Raw genomic sequence first — 23,593 nt, forward strand, 5'->3', positions numbered from 1 at the left:
GGTGTTGTGTTTAATACCTAACCTGCTCCGGTGAATGTCCGGCCAATCCCTCCTCGTAGTTTCAGCTTCTTCTCCTTCAATCGTCATCAAAACACATCAACTTTTGCTGACAAAACCTATCGTACTTGTTGCCTGATAGTTGGCCTGTGACCTTTTTGTGACCGGATGCCACGTTAGACCTCCATCTCACATTCACACATTTATGTCGTAGGCTGATGCAGAACGTCAATAGAACGTCAATTAACCAGACTAGCAAGTCTAACTCACCCCCCCGCCATCCGGCATCCTCCCAGTCTAGTGTTAACATCAAGACAAGTACACAGCTAGCTATAAATTACACCCGCTGACATGGCTGCCAGGAGATGCAAAACCAAAATGAATCAGCGCAACAAGACTACAACTACTTCCACAAGAACAATCTCCGCTACTCCCTTCCCTCCCCGATGATAATATCTGCTCCGCTGAGCATTACCGCTTCAGTTTGCCCTTCCCTTCTCTGCCTGCTTTCTCCTCCCCAATGCCCACGCGCCGTCCATGCAGTGAACTTTATTCTGGGGACGGAACACAACCGAAATACCGATAAATTTGATACCGGCCCACACGAAAAACAATGCAAGCCATCCCGTCAGTGCAACACCAAAACCCAAAAACCCCAAACAATACAGAACCGGACTCCGCCCCCTTTTTGCCTTTTACGATAAATGGAATGCCCCCTGGCCCTCCTTGATGGCAGTAAACAGTCTCTTCTTCAAGACATCGATAGTTGTGTAGTCGGGGAGCTTCAGGTAGTTGACGCAAGTCATGACGCTAGGCAAGTAGTCATCCGATGTATATGGTGCTTCGCTTGGCTTGCACACCACCGTGAACATGGGGGTCAGGCTCTTGAAACCTACAGCCACGTTGTTAGCATCACCTCTCTCAAGTTCACTAGAGCAAAAAAAAGAAAAAGAAAAGAAAAACCTACCGCCAATGGGGAGCTTGGGACTGCCAGTGGTAAACTGCAGAAAGTCACGACGCTGCGCCGGCGTCAACTGAGACATCGTCTGCAGCAAGTTCCTAACGCTCTTGCTGTCCATGTTGTACCCGTGATCGGCCTTGATCGAATCCATAAGTGCTAGAAAACTGTCAGCCATTTGTCTTTTGCATCCCGCACCGAGCGACAAACTTACTCTCAAGGGACCAATCCTCCTCCACACTACCAAACAGGGAGCACAGCTCGTCCGGAGTAAAAGCGCTCAGGGCCGAGTACGGAAAGACCTGTGAGAAGCCGGTCCGGAAGGCATCGACCTGGCGGCGAACACCGCTTCCCAAAGTCATGTCAATAACCCTCTCGAGGTAGAGGTCCACGTTGGATATCGTCAGCCTAGTCTGAGACCCGTTGGGAATTAGATCAATGTCTGGGTACCCAGGCAGGGTAAAGTCGAGGTAGAGGTCGTCGAGCCTGATCTTGTCAAACGCGATATTCTCCAAGTCGTGAACCTTTTGCGCAGCGTCGCGGTTGGGATCCTCCTCGATGGCCTTCTTGGCCATGGCAAACTTCTTAATCACCATCAACGACCGCGCAACCATAGGGTCGACAGACTTGATAGCCCCCAGAGAGGGGCGGACGGCATTGTGCTCATTGCCGATGCGGAAAAAAATGGGGTTGAAGTTGATATCAATGATGCGAGAGTCGATCATGGACCGTGCCACAAACTTGCCAAGGATCTTGAAGAGCTGGAGGGTCTTCTCGCCTTCCTCAGTTGCAAGGAAATCCTCGCTCACGGGTCGAGGGAAAAGTCCATTTGGCCCAGAGACAAACTCTCCATTGTCGCTGGGATCATGGTCGCGCCAGAGCTTGAGCTTCTTCTTGCAGAACTCTTTCGATACCGTCGAGTAGAACTCCAGCGTGGGTCCAAGGCCAGTGCCGACCTCTTCAAAGTACTCAACCTCCAGAATGCTTTGTGACGCCCCGTAGAGCTCCATCACCTTCATGGCCGACTCGAGAATCTTGGGCCGAGCGATGCGTACCTTTTGACGTTGCAGTCTTCCCAGGAACGGCCTTTCATCACGGCGATCTCTCCGGGCTTCCTCCTGAGACTGGGCGTTCTGCCATCGACTCATAGACCTGGCATAGCCAAACGAAGTACTCTGCAGGAAGAGATGCCGGGTCTCGAAGGGGAAAAGGAAGGGATAGAGCCTCGCCAGGTCCTCGCTCCAGCTTGGAAGGCAGTTGCTCGCAACAATGAGGGGTTCTTCCAATTGCCGGTTGAGCTTGGCTGTAAGCTTGGTGTTGACAAACTGGGAGAGCGGCTCGACATTGACCTTGAGTGTTTCCTTGTTCTCGACCAGAACGTCATCAATGTTGGCGTTGAGGTCATGGAGCTTCTTCAGCAGGCGCAAGATCGATGCTGTGGTGGGCGACTTAGCAAGAGATCCGGGAATGCTACCCTCCTCGACCTCCGCCCCCGTGTCGGCTAATGTTCCAAATGCGATGGTCTCGGCAGAAGGGGGGCCAGGGACGCGCCGGAACTTGATGGGATGCACAGCAGACCAAACATTTCGGCCGAGGTATTCATCAGACGTAGTGGCAGAGCTGTGAACCGCGCGGTAAATAGTTGTCTCGTTGGGAATCACCTTGCCGTTGATGCTGAACTCGATGTGCCAGTCTTGGGGCACAGCTTGAATGGCGGCGGCGTATGACATGGGCCTCGAGGATGAGGAAGTGGGTGAGCCCTGGAGAGCGGCGGCGAGCGTGCTGGCTCTGCTGGGAAGCGAAGATGTCTGCCGGCTTTGAGAAGGGGTGGGAACCCTAGTCCCGTCCTCCTTGCGAGCCATGACCTTGCCGCCTGCGGCGACTTCGACATTGACAGCGGAAGGGTCGGGGGTGGGGGAGTCGCCCATGTCTTCTTCTAGATCACCCACAACATCCAAGGCGCTCTCCTCTTCCATGTCCTCATCGTCATCAGACAATTGCTTCTCATCTGCGCACTCAAGGGCATTTTCGAGATCGTCCTCATCCTCTGGTGGCGGGAGAGGAGCAGTTTCACTAGCTGGTTGGCGGCGTGCCGACCTACGGAGAGCAGCCTTTTCCCTCGACGATGGCTCCGGTGTGGCTGGAACGTCTCCAGAGGGCTGCGTCTTGGACTTGGACTTTCTGCCTGACCGCGAACCCGAAGGCTGCGAGGAAGCAGCCGGAGGGGCGGGAGGAGTCGAAGGAGAGAATGACCGCTCCATCAAGCGGGCGGCGGCAGCGCTCATGGGCAAGCCTGAGCTAGCCATGACCGCGAGAGCACGCGAAACCGCATCCTTACGATGCTGACGAGGACGGTCAGACATGCTGATCCGCGGCCGCAGGTAGTCATCCAGAGACTTGAAGGTCGTGATGGCATGGATCGAAACCATAATGTTGCGAAAGTTCCGAGGGATATCCGAATCCTCATCAGCGACCAGCTTGAGGCGAATCTGCTTCGCGAGCATGGACGCGGCACTGCTGCGGTTGCCATCGTATGAGTTGTGATGAACTGTAAGAACCTCAAAGTGCTCTGATCTGCTCAAAAGGTCCTGAAGCTTGTGAACCAGGACGCTGAGGGGTGTCGCAGGGGAGTCTGCAGTCGCAGTCTTGGGTTTCGATTTCACAGTGTATCCCATAAAGACCTGGAGGAACGTCGACTGCGCCGCAGCTGCAAGATCCTCATCGGGATTGGCAAAAATCTCCTCGAGCACCCGGACTACGCCAGAGGCCAGAAGCTCGGCGCTGGTCACACTCTCCAACACATCCGAGTCAAAATAGGAGGCCAGTCGTGTAAACAGCTCTGTACCGTCACCAACGGGCAAGCTTCCAGGTGTCCGGTGCAAGTAAAAGGCCTCGAGCTCCGTGGCCAGCTCTGAGAGGTTGGCAAGAATCTTAGTCGCCTTCTTCTTCATAGCCTTGCCCTGCTTCTCGGTCTCATGAGTCTCGAGGAATTTCTTGGCCAACTGCGCAATCCTGGTCTTTGAAGAGGGAAAGTCTGAGACCGACAGACGGCGGCCGGGCCCATCGAGGGACATGGTGGAACCCTCAGAACTAACTGGGGATCCTGAATCGTCATGATGGTGGTCATGGTCATGATCGTGCTCGTCACCATCGTCTTCGTCGTCTTCCTCCTGATCCTCATCCGAATCTTGGTGCGAACGGTCCTCGTCGTCATCGTGGTCCTCGTCATTTTCGCCATCAGATACGGTTTGGTCCACAACAAGCTCCTCACTACCGGCCTCTGCTCCCGACTCTGGTTCGTTCTGCGGCTCGGTAGGCTCTGCCGTAGGAGATTCGACCTCGGGTTCCGGTTCGGGCGTTGCCAATTTTTCGATCTCGGCAATAACTCCCTCGCGATACAGCTGGTACCGATAGACCGAACCCAAACGGCTTGTCAAGATTCCAGTGGCCTGCAGAGCAAACATGACCAAAGAGGGGTGGTCTTGCTGCGAGAGGATAGATGCCAGGAAGGAGGCGTACGAAACGGGCTTCAAGGCTTCCACCAGAATGTCTTCGTCCAGGTTGCAAAGCATCTTCAACTGGGCAGTCAACACCTTTTGACGCACCGTCAGGTTTACCGTGCTCGAGTACGCATCCGTGAGGGTGGGGAAAAGAATCATGGCGAAGCGCCGGACCTCGTCTTTGCACCCTTCCAACAGCTCGATCCGTTTCTCGTTGGGTGTTTTCTTGTCAGAACCAGGTGAAGAGGGCGTGATAGGATCCATTGGCGAGTGCATGTCGACGTAATCGTGACCGGACGGATCGCTGGAGGGAGGCAGGCTTGGCAAAAGCTCACAGATGACATTGAGCGTCTCGATGATCTGTTCTCGGGGTCGGTGAATTAAAGCCTGCATGATCAAAACACTGTCGAGCTTGGAGGCGATATCCTCGGTCCCGGCCGGGGGCGAAACGCCAGTCAGGATTTGGTAGAGCGTCTCAACCACATTCATCTTGAAGAGTTCAGCCGACAGCCTTGGGCTCACCTTTGCCGTGATGGCAAGAACACGGAGGAATTGCGTGTGGATGTGAGATCCGATCAGGTTGGTGGTACCAGGGAGCAGCAGACGAAGGATGGCCTTGAGCAGCTCGGGGCTCACCAATTCCTCCAACTTTGCGGCATACCTCCTGAAGCTTTCCACAATTCGCGTCACGCAGAGGGAGGCTTGCTCAACAACCCGCTGATCGTTGCTACCCAATACATTGAGCAGGATAGGCATGACATCCCGCACAACGGGAAAGTTCTCTTCGTGAATGCCACGGCAGCAGTTCGCGGCTGTTGTCACCGCAACCCGTTGGGTGCCTGTGGCGAAGAAGTCAAGGTACGAGAGACACGCATTCAATCCTCCCTCCTTGACGATATGGTGGGGATACTCGACCGAGATCTTTTCCAGAGTGCTCAAGGCCTGCTCCGCGAGGTCGATAAACTGGATTTCCAGCAATTTCTGGCATAGGATGGGAATAGCTTGCCCATACACCACGTTACCGGCACTGCCCGGAAGGGCTTCCATCAAGTTGGCCAGGCAGCGACAAGCCAACAGCATGACTTCGGGATTTTCCTCTCCTGTCAACTCGTTAGGCTGCATCAACGTCACCAACTCTTTCACAAACTGGTCGGGTGAAAAATGGCCCGATAGGTTATCCTCGTTGGACACCAGGAGGAGCTCCGAGAGCTCTTGAAGCGCAATGAGCTGGATCGTTGGATCGTCTTTTTGGCGAAGATTGTTCAAAATCTCTCTTAGTCTGGACGATATGCCAGAAACCATACCAGTCAACGCCCTGAGTGTATGGTGAATGCTGCTCGGAATTCCACCACCTGGGAAGCCACCAAAGGGGTCCATATCGTCATCGTCGTCGTCTTCGTCGTATCGGTTGAGCCGGTCATCCTCGTCATTATCCTCGTTGTCGTCACTATCTCCGGGGAACTTGTCTTCGGGTGGCGGGGGAGGCGGGGGTGGGGGTGGAGCGGCTGCACCTCGATCAGATTCTTCGGTACCACCCATAACGACGTCTTGATCTGGCGACTCGGCAGCACTGCGCTTGGACCGGCGAGAAGGCCCGGCGGATGGAGGGGCAGCATCATCTTTAGAGACAGAACGTAGATTAGTACACGGCCTTCCGAAAAGAACAGGGGCTTTGTCTGGACTTACCTTGAACCTTCTTTTTATGACGGCTGGATCGTCTGCTGGACGAGGCCGAGGGGGTAGTATTCTCTGGATGCTCTGAACGGTTAGCAGAACCTGCTGGCGCCCTGGATCGAATTGTCAGCGAAACCCCTGATTCTGCCCCGCCCGTGTCCGTGTTGGCTGGCTCGACATACCGTGGGCTCGACATGGTGGCAGAGTTCTTTGCTTTTTTCCGGCGGGAGCTGGCAGGTGTTGGAGCAGGGATTGGAGGCTCTGGAGGTGCTTGGGTAGCAGCCTGTGCCACGCGTTGTCTCTTGGAACGGCGTGCCGATGAGGCTGGCTCCGGGGCAGCCTGGGACGGACTGGTTTCGGAAGTAGTCTTTCGTTTTCTGGCGGCTCGGGCCGTAACGGGGGTAGAGACGACAGGTGAAGGCGCTCCGGCGGAGGGCGACGAAGCGTTCGGATTTGATGAAGCCGCCTGGGTCGCGGCTCTCGAGCGAGTGACTCTGAACGACATGAGTAAATATGTGCCCAGATCTAACAACCCTGGGAGAGGTTGCTGACAGGTCGATGCTGGAATGGTGAAGAGGTGAGGTGGAGGGGCAAAAAAAGAAGAGAGGGTTTAGTAGAAAGCAGAAAAGTTTTTGATTGAGAGTCAGTTCCCGAGGATGTGAATGCCAGTAAGAACTTTGGAGCTTGCTGCAGGGCTGATAGAACCGGTGCCTGTGTATTGCGGGCCTTTGCCGCTCTGACCAGAGGCTGCTCAATCTCCGACGACAAGAAGCGACCGGCGGCAGCAGTGGTATCTGAATTCACTGCCTCTGTCGACAGAGGAGGCGCCGGGAATGCAGTGAAGCCTGGTGTTTGATGGTTGCAGCACTGGCTCGGCTGGCTAGCTTGACTTGACTTGACTGACTGACTGACTGACTGACTGACTGACTGACTGACGACTGACGACTGACTGCGCGGTTTCGGCCCTTGGGATTCGTGGAACCGGAGACTGATTCTGAGAGGCAGATAGGCAGGTCGTCGAAGCTCAACAGACGAATACCTTAATCCGGCAGACACTGACTGGGAAAGAGAGAGACAGAGATAGATAGAAAGACAAGAGACAGAGAAAGCAAGACGTCACAAACAGGCGGGGAAGGTGTGCAGTGTGAGGCGGGGGATGGGTGGTGGAGGTGTTGGTGGTGGTGGTGGTGGATTGCAACGGTTGTAATAAGTAAATTGTTGGATTTACCTGGCTAATGAAGAAGAGGAAGAGGAAGAAGTTGACGACGGATAGGATGAGGGAGCAGCGGCGGATGGCTTGCGGGAGGCAGGAGGAGTTGCAGAGGAGGCAGTCACGGTCGGGGACGAGACAGATGACACCGACGACACCGTGGGCAGGTGTGCTGGATCGTTATCGAGAGCCGATCTGGACCGCGAATTTGCAGAGCGTCGTTCTGCCATGGATTACGCCATGGGGAGGCTGGCAGGCGGCGGTTCGGATGGGAGCGATTTGGGTTATTGTCATCAGCTTATTATGTGAATATAGTCGGCACCAGCCACAGCAGCAGCGGATGATGGCGGAAGGTGGAAGGAGATTCTTCGCTTCTTGCTGGGTGGAGGAGGCGGAGATGGTGGCCGGTGGAGATGATGCTTTACGGAGGTGAGAGGGCGATTGTGTGTGCTGGACCCCGTCCTTAGCGGCTCTTTAGCCCATCTAGATCCTTGTCAGCGCGTTCTTGGCCCGTGACGACCCAGAGCACGGACCAACGAACGCCGCACCGGAAGGCTGGGTGCATCTCTGGGAATGGGCATTCACATTGGGCATCTACAGAAGATCTCCAGGCACAGGTTTTCGTATCATGAAGCTAGTATAAAGCATGATTCAAATCCTTGCTCTCACCAACACACGGAGACAGTATATCTTGCCCGCTTGTCACAAGAGCCTGGCGACTACTCGCGTGTTTTGCAAATAGTTTGGTGCCACATGAGAAAAGGTTCCAACACAGACACACGCTCGTGTTGCAATGTTTGTCATCCTCGGGCTTGAAGACAGAAAACTACGGGCTAGTTTTCTGAGCCAAGATGTCCAACGGGTGGGGATATTGCTCCCAGAGGAGTGTTTGATCAATGTTGGGTCGGACGAGGGCTATCTTTGGCACCGCGACCGTAACTGTGTCTCGAAGCATGATACCATTCATGACGAAGAAAGACACATTATCCTTGGTCATGAGATACGGATATTTGAAGAGAAAAGTCTGCGGTGAAAAGAATGCATCCGTCCAGTATGACAAAGACACGGTCAGACGATTAGAGGTTCGCTGCCTCTGATGTCACTGTTGTTCCAGCGGCGAGTTTAATTGATCCCCGCGCCACAGGGGTGTCGCGGGTATGCCGACGCCCCACTAAACGCGTCTTGGGGCACGCTCTGCCCAAGCTAACGCGCGGCCAACATCCAGACCTCCAGCTACATTGGGTATCAGTCAGTCACTTTCCTATGAACCCACCATTGCCAGCTCGATTCCGTTGAAGATGAATACGGATACAAGCGACTGAATCAACCGTACTTTGAACCTATATCTGACTGAGATTTCGCCAAATGCCAGCTCAAACTCGCGCGCGGGCAACACCCGCTGCGCCGGCATCAGGAGTCTATGAATCAACACCCACTGCTCGTCAAGTCCAGTTTCCTCCTCGAAGGCGAAATGTCCGAACATATGGTCGCACCTCGACTCCCACGGGAATGTCCCGCCTTTTGCGCCAGCAAACACTGACCCAGCTCGATTATGTACAGCAAACCCCACCACCGGCGGACCTACGAGTGGAAGATGAGGAGGATGAATTACCCAGAACAGTGCCCAGGGCAGCGCCAAAGCCGAAGAAACAAAAGCAGACTCGTGGCAAGAGAAGAAAGACACTGGGCGACGCACCGAGTTCGACCTTGCATACCCAAACCATGACCCAGATGTATTCCATGACGACAAAGGAGGAGCAGGATAACGAGCTGCGTATCGAGAACTCTCAAGACGAAGGTGATGAGGATGAGCTGGGGCTACCACAGCTGCCATCAGCTAGCATAATGAAAAAGGAACGATCTCCGGAGAAGAAAGCACCAAGGACGGCTTTGTCCGATCCGCAGACCCCCTCAACCAAGCGCATCAAAGTCAATCTCGATGAAGTTCCCTCGTCCCAGCCAACACCATTCACTCCCATGCTCGCAAAGTACACACTGGGCTCTGTACTCTCTCCGCTTCAGGATAAGTCCACCAATGTTGATGCTCCAGCTCCTACCGTGGAGTCGGTGACCAAACGCCCTCGAGATCTGGTTATCGAAGACAGCTTCAGCCCAGGCGGAGGGCTCCCCTCCTCATCGTCAATGCTGGAGGGAACTCCTGAACAGGCGAGGTCGTCCCAAAAGAGGAAGAGGCAGCCCCTGGCCGAAATATCGCTCCCTAGTATGGAGCTTGGACATGATGACAATTCCACTACTGAGCCCACCCCAACGAAGAAGAGCTGCCGAGAAATACCAGACTCCGACGACGAGCTGGCGAGCATTAGTTCAACACCGTTCCAGACTCCCCAGAAATATCAAGGGACGGTTGGTGAGGCGGGATCTGGTTCTAAGCTGCGATACCCCGGTGGTGTTCCCAGCAGTGGTTTATCGAACAAGGAGAATCGGACTCCCCGTTCAGGGCAAAAGAACTCGAGAGATTCCGCCACAAGTGATGACGAAGCGCCAGGGACACCGACACCACCAGATAAGAGGGTCACGAGATTGTCTTCACAAAAGAGACCGACCACACAACGGTCGTCACAGAGGCGTATGTCACAGAGATCAGCATCCAAAACACCAATACCACAAAACAAGGCTTCGGCGCCGGTTGAGCAAGCGCAGGATGACGACTCGACTGCTAGTGAGGATGGGTTGTCAGAATTGTCTTGCACTCCACCTAAGCCGTCAAGTCCAAGGGCGAAAACACCAACCCCGAGGCATAACAAGGAGCCCAATGTTTTACGGTCTATTCTACGGAAGACTGCTGAGCGAGCTGCCCACACGAGTCCGGCCAAGGGTGAAGGAGGGAACATGACTCCTCAGTTCCTGACATCAGAGTCCTCAACTGACCAAGGACCCACCACTCCAACCCCTATTCGCAAGATGGTTCAGATTCAGCTCCCACCGCCACCTTCAGCCAGCCTAGGGCAGAGCTCGGAGGGGCAACCACTGCAGGAAGATGATGAGGAAGAAGAGCTGGAAGTCTACAAGGAGACCCCACAGAAGGTCTACCCTCAGACATGCTCTCCCACGCCCAACCGAGCCGCCCAGCGGATGACACAAGCCAGATCCCAGTTCTGGTCACAAGGCTGGGAAAGCCAACGTGTGCCCATGAGCGTAATTCGGTCTCTGGGTCCCCAGACTGACCGCACCGACATCGTCATCTCCATCGGTCCTGATACCTTGGAGGACATCACCAAAGGCCGTCGCGATCACGAGTTTAGGGAGTATAAATTCCCTCCCACCGTCCTCCGGGTATGGATGTTTGCCACTCATCCCGTGGAGGAGGTCAAGTATATGGCTGTGCTTGGACCTCCGAAGCAGCCGGGAGAGATTGATGAGGACAGTGGCTACAACGGAAACGCAGAGTTTAATGCCGGGGAGACCAAGTTCAAGTGGGCGTATGAGTTGGTGCAGGTTTATCGGTTGAACAACCCGGTGCCGTTGGAGGATATGGAAGAGCACGGGATGGGGAAGGGGGCGCCGGTGAGGTGGCATTATTTGCCGCCTACGGCGGTGGGGCAGCTGATGGCTAACTTGAGGAATGCGTTGTTTTTGGAGCCGGGGCAGGAGGTGCCGGAGGCGGAGCAGTTTTTGAGGGATGGGTATCAGGCGGTGGAGGAGGTGGAGGAGGAGGAGGAGGAGGAAGAGGGGGGCGAAGAAGAGGAGACACAGGGAACAACTGGGGTGACGGTATCACAGCAGTTGGAGCAGCAGCTGAGAAGCGATATCATTCAGTCGACGCAGATGGTCAAGACAAAGAGCGTCAGTGTTCTTGAGGAGGACGATGACTTGGAGTATCTCAACGATGATACTGTCATTCCCGCCAGTCCAGAGCAGACACTCCCGCCGATGCCAGTCACTGATTTCGCCCGGCCAAGTGCACCGCGATCCAGCCAAAGGATCCGGAATCAGCGACGGCCTAGCACACCGTCCACAGTTCGTCGGGTTGAAACGACGAGAAACACCGTCGGTCTGTCTCAGGCGACAACGGCGAGTAACTACTCTAGCCCTGCTACATCTCCTCAAAAGTCTATGGGGGCATCTGTGCCACGACCTCATATGCCTGGGTCGAGCGAGCTGTCGCTGCCGGACTTGGGTGTCGAGATGGACGATGATGGGGAGACCCAGCTGCCCGTGCCGAGGGGAATCATTGCTTCGTCTTCGCAGGTGTTTGGTACGGCGCAGGATAGTTTGGATTTGGGGATAGGTGCGGAGAATGTGAGACGGCCGCCGAGTGTTATTTATGATTCGGATAAGGAGTAGGATTGGGATCTGTTATTGCTAGGGTCATCTTTTGTGGGGGTTTTCAGTGAAGAAGGATAATAATGGGGAGTAGAAATGGGTGGGTGAGGTATTGGGATACATTGGCTGATAGCAGTCTGGCTGCACTGGCATGGTAGGGCATTTACCAATTAGACGATGAGGGACACGGGACTTACGGTGTATATTGTAATTAGGGGGTTGACCGTTTTTGAAGATGTGCTCTATGGAATTTGACTTGCAAAGTTGGGTTTCTCTGTGCTGATATGTTTCCAGTATGGTCTCCTATACTCCGTACATAACCCTGATAGGGTTGAGTGCTGGCGCATTGGTGGCGCACGGACCGTAGCTTGTGACGGTGTTCCAACTGGACGACTCCGCTGGACTGCCGTTCCGCCTCAAGCCTCGACGAAGCTCCTTGCTACACACTCGCGGAGGGAAGCTTTTTATCGTATTGAAACTGCCTGTATCTGCTTATAGAATTGCTTTATTTCCAGCTCCCGCCGGGCACCACATCATCGCGACACCGCTCTCCCCCGAACCATGACCTGGCGATCTCGCCATCAAACGCTGTCGCCGCCCGTTCGTTGATGAGCTGCCCCCCTGGTCCGACGCTTGACGGGAGCGCTACCCCGCCGCCATCGACGACATGCCCATGAACGGTCGCGAGATGACACGGGCCGAGTTGTTTGAGGATGAGAAGAGGAGGATCGTCGAAAGTTGCTTCAGCAGACGCGACGAAGACGGCTCCTGTGAGCTTCCCCTTATGTTGCCGTCCAGACCGGCAGCTCTTGATAGCTTCGAGTCAGTGCTGGACTTGCCATGTGACCATTGCTGACCCTCCATCTGTCTGCATCAGTGCTCGAAACATACATTACACACATCAAGATCACAGAGTTCCAAACTTCGCCCACAGCACCGCCAGCACCCAACGCGAGAACCCCTAATGCCGAGAAGCCGCGCGTCATCATCGTCGGCGTGCGCAAGTCTGGCCGAGTACGTGTGCACAAATCAAAGGAAAACCCAAACGGAACATTCTCAATAGGCAAAACGTGGTTTCTCGATGACCTCTCGGCGATCGAATCCTTCACCAACTGTACATACAACAACGACTACCAAGCATGGGCGGGAGACGTGGGCTTTGTGGTGACGCTTGGAAAGCCGTACTACTGGCAGGCCCAGACGGACAAGGAAAAGAAATTCTTTATTGCAAGTCTAATCAAGATCTATGCCAAATACACGGGTGGTCGCATGCCGACCTTGACGGGTTTTGATCAGCGCGAACTTGATCAAGTGTTGGGTGGCGCACAGGCACCCCGAAGACAGGAACGACAAGACCGACCACCTCCCCGTCCGAGCCTCCCCGATTCTGCCCCCAGCAGCGCCAACAACTCGATCTCGTCTCTTGGCTATAATGGAAGGGAAATGCTCAATGCCCAGGCCACACCAGCCCTTGCCCCCACATACCCAGAACGGATGCCCTCGCGTGGCGCGCTTGCGCCGAATGGAAGAGCTTCACCAGTGCAAAGCGTCGACTCGGGCCGGCCGAGTCAAGAGCTGCCTACCCTTCGACGGCTAGCATCCAACAATAAGAGCCAGGACTCAGTGGTGGCCTCGTCTGTTGCGCGGAGCGAAGGGGCCAGCAGCTTCAGGCCAGGATCGAGAAATGGGCCGGGCTCTAGCTATGGCACCCCTGAGGCGTCACCCGCACCTCCGTCTCTGGATGAGAGGCCGCCGGAGAGGAGAAGACCTCCCATGGATCCGTTGCGGCCGACGCAGGTCGACAGAGATTTGGTGCCGGCTCCTTTGAACAGCCCTGCGGCGCGTATTCCACTTCCACCTCGGAGTCAAGACCGCATGTCCCCCCGCAAGAATTCGGTGAGCAGACGGGACCCGACACCACTTCGGATGGACCAGAGACCTGTAACACCAAAAGAGATCTCGAGAGCAGGCACGCCAGTGAGTGCGCCCAGTCCGGCACGTGTCCCAACACCGCAGACTGCCAGCCCAGCACCTGCTCCTGCTCCTGCTCCTGCTTCTGCTCCTGCTCCTGCTCCTGCTCCTGCCGTGCCGGCTGCTGTCCCCACGCCTCCACCTGTGCCAGCCGAGGAACCGACGCCAGAGGCACCCAAGACCCCCGTGGATGACGAAGAGAAGCCTGGTGTTTTTGGAATCAAGTCCAAGAAATCTAGAGGAGAAATCGCCGGTGCGATCTGGAAGGCCGCCGCGGCCGTCAGTGCGTTCAAGCCCAGACCGGGCGGTGCAGCAGAGCGACTGCGTCAAAACCAGAACAAGAGCAATGACGGGCCAGACGGTATCACGAGCGTTGTGCCGGCGCCTCCCAAGCCCATCCCGGTGAAGACTCCGGAGCCGATTGTTCTCGAACCACCCCCCACGGCGGCCGACAGGGGATCCTCTGCCACTACTGCGTCTGGCATTCCCGAGCTGAAAGTCACGGGCTCAGACCCCAACAGCCGACCGGATAGTATTGTCGCCTTCAAGGAGAAGAAGGAGGAGGTACCAGAGGAACCGCAGCGGTCGGTCGTGGCGGGGAACGATGTCAAGTACCTGGCTACTTTGGGGATTGATCCATCGATTCTGGACGGCAAGACGTCCGAGTTTGCCAAGTGGCTGGATTACTTTGGGTGGGTGCCGGGCGAGCAGATGAGGCAGAGGAACTTTGAGGAGATGAGGGCGGATCTGGACAGGGAGATGGGCAAGGCGCAGGCGGGGGGGTGGCTGGCGAGGTTTCAGGAGGAGGATGAGAGGGTGGATGCGATCAAGAGGGGGATCGATCTTGCGATTGGGGAGTGTGATGAGTTGGATAATTTGTTGACGCTTTACAGCGTTGAGTTGTCGGTGAGTTTTTCTGTGGTTTTGGAGAGGGTTGGTTGGTTGGTTGCTGACACTTGTGGTAGACACTCTCGGATGATATCGCCTACATCGAGGCGCAAGGCCAAGGTCTGCAGGTGCAGGCTGCCAATCAGAAGCTTTTGAGAAAGGAACTTGAGTCGCTGTTGGAGACCTGCGCCATCAGCGAGGCCGACCTGGAGGCGCTCAAGTCGGCGCCGCTGGAGCATGCCGCCGGGGTGGAGGAGATCGAGACCTCGTTGGTCACGCTGTTCAAGGCCATGATCAAGATTGATCCCACGATGGGCAACAGCGAGGGGAGGAGGAGCGAAGACGGGAGCAGTGCGGACCAGTCACTTGGCTTGGACGAGAATTACGGCCAGATGCGGATCGTGCAGGAGAAGAAGGAGATGTACCTTGCCGAAAGCTCGCTTTTCATGAGGAGGTTGGTGATTTTCATGGAGAAGCAGTTTAGCGAGGCGTTCAGGGAGACGAAGGCGGCGCTGGATGGGGCGCTGAGCAAGAAAGTTGATCCGAGGAATCACGAGGTGGGACGGGACATCCTCTGGATGTACGGCCCGCTGATTCTGTACGCAAGGGACGTGGATCTGGACAACTGGAACCGGATCCTGCAGGTTTACCAGGACAAGTGCCACCCGATATACAGGACTGAGTTCAAGGAGGCGATGGACGCGTGGAAGAAGAATGCGAGGAAGGTGACGGGGGATGAGGCGGAGCTGCTGTTTACTTCGCAGCAGGAGAAGAAGGAGGAGGGGCTGGCGACGACGGCGAGGAAGTTGACGGTCAAGAGGAGCCAGACGCTGGCGAGGAGCTTGAGGAGCCCGTTGGGGGATGGGGGGAGCAGGTCGTCTGCGGCGGAGAAGACGCCGGATGGGAGGGCGTTGCCGTACGAGGTTTTTGCCGGGGTGCTGGATGATTTGCTGCCGTTGGTGGAGATGGAGCAGAACTTCATCGTGGATTTCTTCCACGCTACTACGTTGGAGCAGGCGGATTTTCCGGATTTGGTGGCGGCGTGTAGGCCGGTGAATAGACGGGGGGGGGACCTCAAGAGGCATCGGTTGATGGAGCCGGATCGGGAGCTGGCGAGGCGGGTGACGAAGGCGATGGAGAGTATTTTTGGGTTTATGGAGATGGGGTTGCAGCAGTTGATGGATTGGGTTTTGGGGATGGATCCCTTGTATGTGATTTCTTCTTTCGGTTTACGGATGGGTGTGTGTGCTAACAAGGTCTACAGACAGGGAGTGGGTATCTTGGCCACGCTCGAACGCAAGATGGCCGAAATGTCACAATCCAACCAGGACTTTCTCAACAATTTGCTCCAAAAACTCCACGGCAACCTCGAGGCCAAGTTCAAAAAGTTTGTCGACGATCAGATCCGCGCCATTGAAGAGACAAAGGTCAAGATCAAGAAGCGCAAGGGCGTCATCCACTTCATCCGCATCTTCCCCCAGTTTTCCACCGCAGTCGAGAACATGCTTACGAATGTTGATCCCAACTTGGGTGTCAGGCGGATGGTAGATAGGGAGTACGACCGCATCCTCAAGTCAATGTTTGACTCGCTCAAGGTGATAGCGAGAGAGAACCCGGCCATGGGCGGCGGCGGGGCAGCCGCCACGGCTGCTGCGATTGCCAACTCTGCGGATCCGGAAGACAAGGAGGCGCTCAACTTCCACATCCTGCTTATTGAGAATATGAACCACTACCTGGAGGAGGTGGAGAACTCAAGGGGGTTGGAGGTGCTGGATGACTGGAAGGAGCAGGCGAACCAGGAGCTGCAGGAGCACATGGGGTTGTATCTGAATGCTGTCATGAGACGGCCGTTGGGTAAGCTGCTGGAGTGTTTGGAGAACATCGAGGCTCAGCTCGCGGGGGGCAAGTCGGCGGCCGGGATTGCGGCTCAGCCGTCGAACTCGAAGAGCACGTTTAACAAGGTGCTGGGTGGGTATGATGCGAAGGAGGTGAGGAAGGGGATTGAGGCTTTGAGGAAGAGGGTGGAGAAGCACTTTGGGGATGAGGACTCTTCTTCAGCGGGAGGGGAGGGGAAGAAGGGGAGCAGCGACACGCTGAGTGTTAGTTCGGGCGTTTCGGGGCATCATGGGGTCAAGTTTGGTGGTGGGGGTTCGAGTCAGAGTAATAGTGGGTTGGTGATGAAGGTGTTGAGGGAGTGTGAGAAGTTTTATGGGGAGGTGGAGATGAGGGTTGGGAGGGTGACGACGGATGTGTATGGGGGGGATGTGCTGTTTGAGTGGCCCAGGGGGGAGGTCAAGGCTGCTTTTGCGGCGGGGGCAGGGGGGAGTGGCGGAGGGTTGGGGGGGATTCATTTGGGGAGGTCGTGATAGATATTTTGGGGTTAACAGGAATTGCATGGTTGTTTTTGTTTTTTGGTTTGTGATTTTGTGTTTGACAATGTTTTGGGCTTGGTGGTGATGTTTGATGTTGGTGTTGTTCAAAATGGAAGTGTTACTAAGCAAGGTGAGATCGCCCCCCGGCTGAGAGAGAGAGAACAACTCCGGTCCGTTTGTTCCCGGCCGTGTATCTCTCCAAAACATCTGCCGAACAGCCCAAGAAGTTGGTGGCCATGACTGCGGCGGCGCTAGTGGACCATGTGCCTCAACGGTTTTTCGGCACATGTTTTACTGCCCGCCCTTTTTCTTTTTTGTGTGTGTTCTCCCGCGGAATCTCAGCTTTGGGTTGATCGCTCCGCCTTTGACGACACCGGCATCTTTCTCCAACAAATTTCGGAACTAATCGCCTCCTCCTCCCCCATGAAACGCAAAAACAAGGTTGGTTGGTGTTTGTGATGGCGGTACCTGGTGGTAGCGGATCTTGCCTTGCCTTGCCTTGCTTCTGATCAGTTTTTAGCCCATGTATTCATCGGTTCCCCATCCTGAGGCTGGCGGGCTGGCATAGGGAGGAGGTGAGGTGGGTGCATGCATTGCAGGTTGGTGCTGGCGAATGGCGTACTTCCCGATGGCTGCATGTGTATTATCGATATATCGAACCACGAGATGGGAGGGCGGTTCGGCATAGCTTACCTACCATGGGCCGTACACAGGACATATCTGTCCATGGAGCACGCACCATCCATCAAGCAGAAGTTTGGGAATCTTGAGAGTAACCCTCCCTTTCTGGGGGAGCAGCTACCATGGATCTTATTCTCTCTCTCACACACTCTCTCTGTGTGTGTGTGTGTGCATACAGGACATAATACGACCCTCTTTTTCAGCTCGTCGTCATATCACAAAACAGTAAAGAATAGCGAGTTTAGAGAGTTGTGGCGTTTTCTAGCAGCTGACGAGACAAAACCCGCCATAGAGGACGCAACCATCGTGAGTATTCGAATGAACATTTCCAGCAGCAACCACCGGTCACTGAAACCATCGACTGTCTCTCTCTCTCTTGTCTGGCTGATATCTCAAGATTGACGATTGGACCTTACATCTGCCGATTTATATTAGGGGAAATGTCGGTTTGCCTCCCTTCCCCTCTCTCCATGCGCTCGGCTCCACGGCCCCACCACCCAATGTCAGGTCTCCCGGCAGACGGTTCCCCAAGTTTTTGGCGGCGCTTGACTTACACGCCTCTTCAGCTCATGACGTGGGGTTTTCTTTCACCTTGACCCTTTGTGCCACCCCTCCTCCGCATCGCCCTATGGTGATTCGGACCCCCCCCGGTATCTTTTCCCCAGGTCAGATCGAAAAAGTTGGGGGTGGTGTGTGTCGTGTCAAGTTCAGCGTGACCACTGTTTCCGAGTTGGGAAGGGAAAAGGCGAGTTTTGGTTCCGTTCGGCTCCGCGATCCTTCGAAAAACCCCCCTCCCCCTCGTGCTGTCGTCATGGAGCACATCTTTTGAGAGATATCGTAGATGCTACCTACCCATCATCCCGAGTTGACGATTCCCGGGACACTCTTCAGCCATATACACTGCGCTAGTTCGGCACGGTCTGTCCTACATGCAATATCCTCCCGTGTATATCTGCTGGCCGTCGGGGATCGTCTGTTTGCAGGACCGCCATCCAGGGAAACTGTCTGATGGCGGGCAAGGACCAAAATAGATTAATTTCCCGAGGGACAGACGCCCAGTTCATCACTGAGAGTGGTCGTTCGTCTTGCTACCCGGGTGAGGGGGGGGACAACCTTACTCCAACTCGGTTTCCAACCCCCCGCCCCCCCTGCCTGTTTCTTCGCCTTGACCTTGGACATTCTCGGCATTGAACGGCATGGGCGGCAGGTGTGTGTTTGGTGGTCAGGTAGGTAGTAGGTATGTGGGCTCAATTAGAGATTTTCCCGCGTGGCTATATACATACATACATCATCACGACATCTTTCTTCTTCTTGTCTTTTACCTTTTCACTTTGTCATCATTTTTATTTCTTCTTTCGTTTAACTTCAACACCCTCTACTGTGATAGACCCCTCTTCAACAGGGCACACCATTTTCTTTTCGATCATTGCAGGTTAGGACATCACATGCCTACATAACACACAAGGATGATCACAGATCAGATAATACACCTCCTGGTCCAGCACTGGCCTGCGGTTCTTGTCACGGTCGTTCTCGCCTGGCTGGTCAAGAACAGGTATCACAATGGACTGAACAAATACCCGGGGCCGTTCCTGGCATCGTTGACGGACTGGTGGAGGTTCTATGATGTCTACAGACGGAGACCAGAAAGGACGCAAATTGAACTGCACAGAAAGTACGGGCCGGTAGTGAGGCTAGGGCCGAACACACTCTCGTTTGCGGACCCGGAGGCGTTGAAGACGATTTACGGGTTGAATAAGGGATTTGTCAAGGTTTTTATCTCCTCGTCTTTTTTCGTGACGAAGAAGGGGGGGAATATGTGCTGACAATTTGGCGAGTCTGATTTCTATGTCGTTCAACAATCAGTCGTCAAAGGGCATAGCCTCCCGTCCTTGTTCAGCACCACAGACAACGACTTCCACATGCAGTTCCGCCGGTGTGTCAACGGGGCGTTTGCCATGTCCCAGCTGGTGCAGTACGAGCCTTTTGTCGACAACACCACAAGGTTGTTCCTGAAGCAGACGGAGAAGCTGTACATTGACACCCCAAAGGCCTGTGACTTCACGCAGTGGCTGCAGTTTTACGCGTTTGATGTGATTGGGGAGATTACCTACAGCAAGAGGCACGGGTTCATTGAGAGGAACGAGGATGTGGATGGGATTGTGGCGTATCTCACCAAGCTATTCCTTTATGTCGCTCCTGTGTGTCCCCTTTTCTTTTCTGTCCACCAAGACTCGGTTCTGACATGCTGCAGATCGGCCAAATCCCCCTGTTGGACAAGCTCTTCCTCAAAAACCCCCTCTACCTCAAGCTGGGCGAATGGGGCATCCTCGACACCACCTTTCCCGTCGCCAAGTTCGCCCGCGCAAGGATGGCGGAGCGGCTTCCCGAGCTGGAGTCGGCGTCACCTGAAACGAAACCTCTGCTGCCCACGTCGGAGAAGCCGCCGTTGGGAGTGAAATCCCCTGACCTCCTGTCCAAGTTCTTGGCCGCCAGGGAGAACAGACCTGACTTCATGACCGATACGCTGGTTCAGACAATGGCGGTGAGCATGGCTTTTGCGGGCTCGGAGACGACGGCCATTTCCCTGTCGGCGGTGTTTTACTTTTTGCACAAGACCCCGAGGGCGTTGGCGCGGTTGCTGGGGGAGATTGATGACGCTGCGAGGGAGGGGAGGTTTTCGGATTACGAGACTGGACTGGTGACCTGGCACGAGAGCCAGACCCTGCCTTTCCTTGATGCGTGCGTCAAGGAGGCTTTTAGGCTTCATCCTGCGCCTGGGTTGCCGATGGAGCGGATCGTGCCCGAGCCGGGGCTTGAAATTGCAGGACATTGGGTGAGGGGTGGGACGATTGTTGGGTGTAATGCTTGGGTTTTGCACAGAGATAAGAAAGTCTGGGGGGAGGATGCGGAGGAGTTCAGGCCGGAGAGGTGGGTGGATGAGACGGATGGGGAGAGGTTGAAGGGGATGAATGGGTGCATGCTGCAGTTTGGGATGGGGAGTCGGACGTGTATTGGGAAGAACATCAGCTTGTTGGAGATTTACAAGTTGGTACCGAGTATGTTGAGGAGGTTTGAGGTATGTTTTTCCTAATCAAAAGGAACGGGGAGCGAGTGTGGTGATGCTGACATGAAAACAAAAACCAGATTCGATTTGATGATCCGAACTCGGAGTGGGAGATTGTGAATGCTTGGTTTGTGAAGCAGAATAATTTTATCACTAGGTTTAAGTTGAGGGAGTTGGTGAAGCCCGAGGGGAAGGCTTGAGTTTGGGGTTGATTGGATGGTTTGGGGGTTGGCTTGGGTTTGGAAGAGGGGTGTATATGGTTATGATCATGAAACAAATACCACTTATTCAAAAATCAGTACATGAATTTCTTTCCTCCTAGGCACTGAAGTTCAAACAAGTGTGTTCATCCAGGTGTTATCCTTGCAAACCCTATATCCTCCCCCCGCCCCCGTCACCGAGTAGTATGTTGCCATCAATGCTGGAACGTATCCCCATACGCTAGCAAATCCTCGTTTCTCCTCTCGGCATCCTTCTCAACGTAGGGACAACCCTCTTTCATCCGGTTCCCAATGTTGCTTACCTCAACTTTGGCAGGGTCAATGGTGTAATTATGGGGACCGGGGACACCGTAGTCGACGATCCGCATTGTCTGTCAGTACCTATATCGACGCCAGATTTGATTGAGGGCTGGAAACAAGAGGCCTACCGCATTTGTTTTTCTTTTTTATCAATCTTCCGCTTCTGAAAGTTGTCCGCACGCTTTGAGTGCGACCTCGATTTTTGTGCACATTGTGGATGGAATGTCTTTGGATTGGGTTGTTGGAGTTGGTTGGAGTTTTCCGTGGTGAGCGAGACACGCTGGCTGGGAAAGGCGGAGATAGGGAAGATTCAAAGGGATCCCATACGTGGTTGGCATAAGTTGCGTCTCTCTGCCAAAGAGGACAAAGTCACCTTGGTTTCTGGGTTGCACATTGACACTTGGCTGCCTGGCCATCAAGTTTCATTCTGGCACGATCCATATTGGACGAGTAGATCGAGACCGTGCGATGGTCTTTGAAACACAGGCTGGCTAACTAATGGTAGGCATAGTCTCAAGTCCATTTTCTCTGTTCCCAATTCTCTAGTCGACACATCATGACTAACCACATGCCGCCTACCTACCTAGGTAACCAAGGACGAGAAGACACCCGTCACCACCCCCCACGCCACCTCTCCCTCCCTCGAACCATACCCCCTAAGATCTCACCACCTCCCCAGATCACTCATATTCATCCCAACTCTCACCCCCTCACCCCCTCACCCAACGCCTCATGCCCCTCCAAGAGCCCACAAATCCTCCCCTCCCCATCCCACTTCGCCTTCACATCCCCCGGATCACCCCTCCCCTCCCCCCAAAACTTCCCCCCCGCCTTCCTAAACTGAAAGTCGGCATCCCCAAGATAACTCCCAGCAAGAGTCCCCTCCTGCTCCTCCAATCTGGCAAAAACATCCCTCACCCAGCTATCACACACCCCATCATCCTTCTCCTCCTCCCAAACAGCATACACAGAAAAATAATGATCAGATTGCATGCTAAGCATCATGTCCCCCTTCCGTGCCCTCCTCGAAGTAGGATTCATCGAGAACCACAGCGCGGTGCTCTGCTTTGTCGGAAGGGATGAAAACGCTGGGTCAAGCGCGGCAGCAACTTGTGCCGGGGAGAGGTCGTTGGAGAGGTAGGCGTTGTCTGAGCGGGTGCGGAAGCCGGGGGCGGCGTTGCCGGCTAGTTGGGCTGCGTATTCTTCTGGAAGGGAGGTAGGTTCGCAGAAGCGGCTGGGGTGGTTTGGGCTGGCGGAGGGGGGGCAGGGGAGGGAGGTGTGGATGGGGGTTAAGGCTGAAAGAGCAGCGGTGTGGGAGGGGGCAAAGGAGGTGAAGACTGCCGTGAGGGTTGGGGTGGGGGAGGATTGGGGGACAAAGGACGAGACGAGGACGATTTCGAGGGTTGGGGAGGCGGTTGGGGAGAGCTGTGGCGGGTGTTAGTGTGGGGAAGATCGACAAGATGGGAAGAGAGGATACCTCGATCAACCACTCCAGCACCTCTTTAAACTTGGTGATATCAAAGAAATAAAGCGACTGCCACATCGGGAGCAGAGACAGAGTTTTCATATAAAACCTCGTCACGACAGCAGGAAAGGCTGGCCCCGCACCCCGAGCAGCGTGAAACAAGTCTCTGTTTTTGGTCTCGTTTATGTGCAAGACTTCGAGCCCAGCCGTCACGACATCAACTCCCACCACATATTCACACGCCCAACCCCAGTTCTGTCGTTTGAATCAGCAAAAAACAACATTCGAACAAGCCGGGCACCGTGACAAACCTTGCAATTCCACCCCATCCCTCCCTGCAGCAAAAAACCCCCCAACCCGACATCAGGACAATGACCCCCAGGAAACATCCTGCCCCCCTCCGCCAAAAACTCATTCAACCCCCCCGACGTCACAGCCGGACCACAGCTCACCACCCCCTCACCCATCTCGCGTTCCCATCTGATTGACCCAACCCCTCCCTCAAAGTCGATCATGTCCAGCAGGATCGAGTCATACCTAATCGACCAACAGGCCCAGCTGTGGCCCCCGCTGCGGATGGCAATTCGCTTGTCTTTTTTCCTGGCAAAATCAACACACGCCACAACGTCAGAGACAGTCAGCGGCTTGCAATAGGCGTGTGGGTGACGGGAGTGCTGCCAGGGGATGGTAGAGGAAGATAGATCGGGGCGGCGGTGGTTGAAGATGCGGGAGAAGATCAAAGAGTTGAACTCCGACTCTGGTGTGGCAGAGCGGAGGATGATCGGGGCCGGACTAGAACCGGAGCTGGGGTTGTTGACGGAGGGGGTCATGTTTGTGTCAGGAGCGGGGTCGGTTGCGTCGGGCATGATGTTTATGACAGGCAAGATACCTATTCTTGATTGTGAGGGGAGAGCACAAGGCAAACACAGTCCCGTCAAAGTAGGTGTTTATACTTGGAATCCTCAGCCAAGTCTTCTGAGCGAGGGAGGAGCGAATAGAACGAGT

At 54.9% G+C, this 23,593-nt stretch overlaps 5 protein-coding genes across 5 annotated transcripts; 3 read left to right on the top strand and 2 right to left on the bottom strand.

Annotated features, from left to right (window-relative positions):
- Window positions 1-692: 692 nt before the first annotated feature.
- On the bottom strand, window positions 693-7,907 carry UFD4 (Ubiquitin fusion degradation protein 4; the record flags this gene model as incomplete). Its single annotated transcript, XM_062912264.1, has 6 exons — window positions 7,873-7,907; window positions 7,358-7,822; window positions 6,142-6,623; window positions 1,170-6,074; window positions 965-1,114; window positions 693-889 (listed from the first exon to the last, which is right to left on the bottom strand). The coding sequence occupies exons 2-6, from the start codon at window positions 7,567-7,569 to the stop codon at window positions 693-695; spliced, it is 5,946 nt and encodes a 1,981-aa protein (XP_062766139.1). The 5' UTR covers window positions 7,570-7,822; window positions 7,873-7,907.
- A 797-nt stretch (window positions 7,908-8,704) lies between these two features.
- QC763_406230 (uncharacterized protein) lies at window positions 8,705-11,644 on the top strand (the record flags this gene model as incomplete). Its single annotated transcript, XM_062912263.1, has 1 exon — window positions 8,705-11,644. One exon carries the CDS (start codon window positions 8,705-8,707, stop codon window positions 11,642-11,644), a length of 2,940 nt encoding a protein of 979 aa, XP_062766140.1.
- A 393-nt stretch (window positions 11,645-12,037) lies between these two features.
- On the top strand, window positions 12,038-18,184 carry QC763_406220 (uncharacterized protein). Its single transcript, XM_062912262.1, has 5 exons — window positions 12,038-12,393; window positions 12,501-14,500; window positions 14,560-15,689; window positions 15,747-18,037; window positions 18,102-18,184. Exons 1-4 carry the CDS (start codon window positions 12,291-12,293, stop codon window positions 16,846-16,848), a joined length of 4,335 nt encoding a protein of 1,444 aa, XP_062766141.1. The 5' UTR covers window positions 12,038-12,290; the 3' UTR covers window positions 16,849-18,037; window positions 18,102-18,184.
- A 109-nt stretch (window positions 18,185-18,293) lies between these two features.
- Window positions 18,294-20,900, top strand: QC763_406210 (uncharacterized protein). Its single transcript, XM_062912261.1, has 4 exons — window positions 18,294-19,307; window positions 19,374-19,736; window positions 19,790-20,614; window positions 20,683-20,900. The coding sequence occupies exons 1-4, from the start codon at window positions 19,002-19,004 to the stop codon at window positions 20,800-20,802; spliced, it is 1,614 nt and encodes a 537-aa protein (XP_062766142.1). The 5' UTR covers window positions 18,294-19,001; the 3' UTR covers window positions 20,803-20,900.
- Window positions 20,901-21,825: 925 nt separating this feature from the next.
- QC763_406200 (uncharacterized protein) lies at window positions 21,826-23,454 on the bottom strand (the record flags this gene model as incomplete). Its single annotated transcript, XM_062912260.1, has 3 exons — window positions 21,826-22,548; window positions 22,601-22,843; window positions 22,900-23,454. 3 exons carry the CDS (start codon window positions 23,452-23,454, stop codon window positions 21,826-21,828), a joined length of 1,521 nt encoding a protein of 506 aa, XP_062766143.1.
- Between the last annotated feature and the right edge of the window lie 139 nt (window positions 23,455-23,593).

Source organism: Podospora pseudopauciseta, chromosome 4, assembly GCF_035222475.1.
Source record: "Podospora pseudopauciseta strain CBS 411.78 chromosome 4, whole genome shotgun sequence".
In the NCBI taxonomy this organism is placed as follows: domain Eukaryota; kingdom Fungi; phylum Ascomycota; class Sordariomycetes; order Sordariales; family Podosporaceae; genus Podospora; species Podospora pseudopauciseta.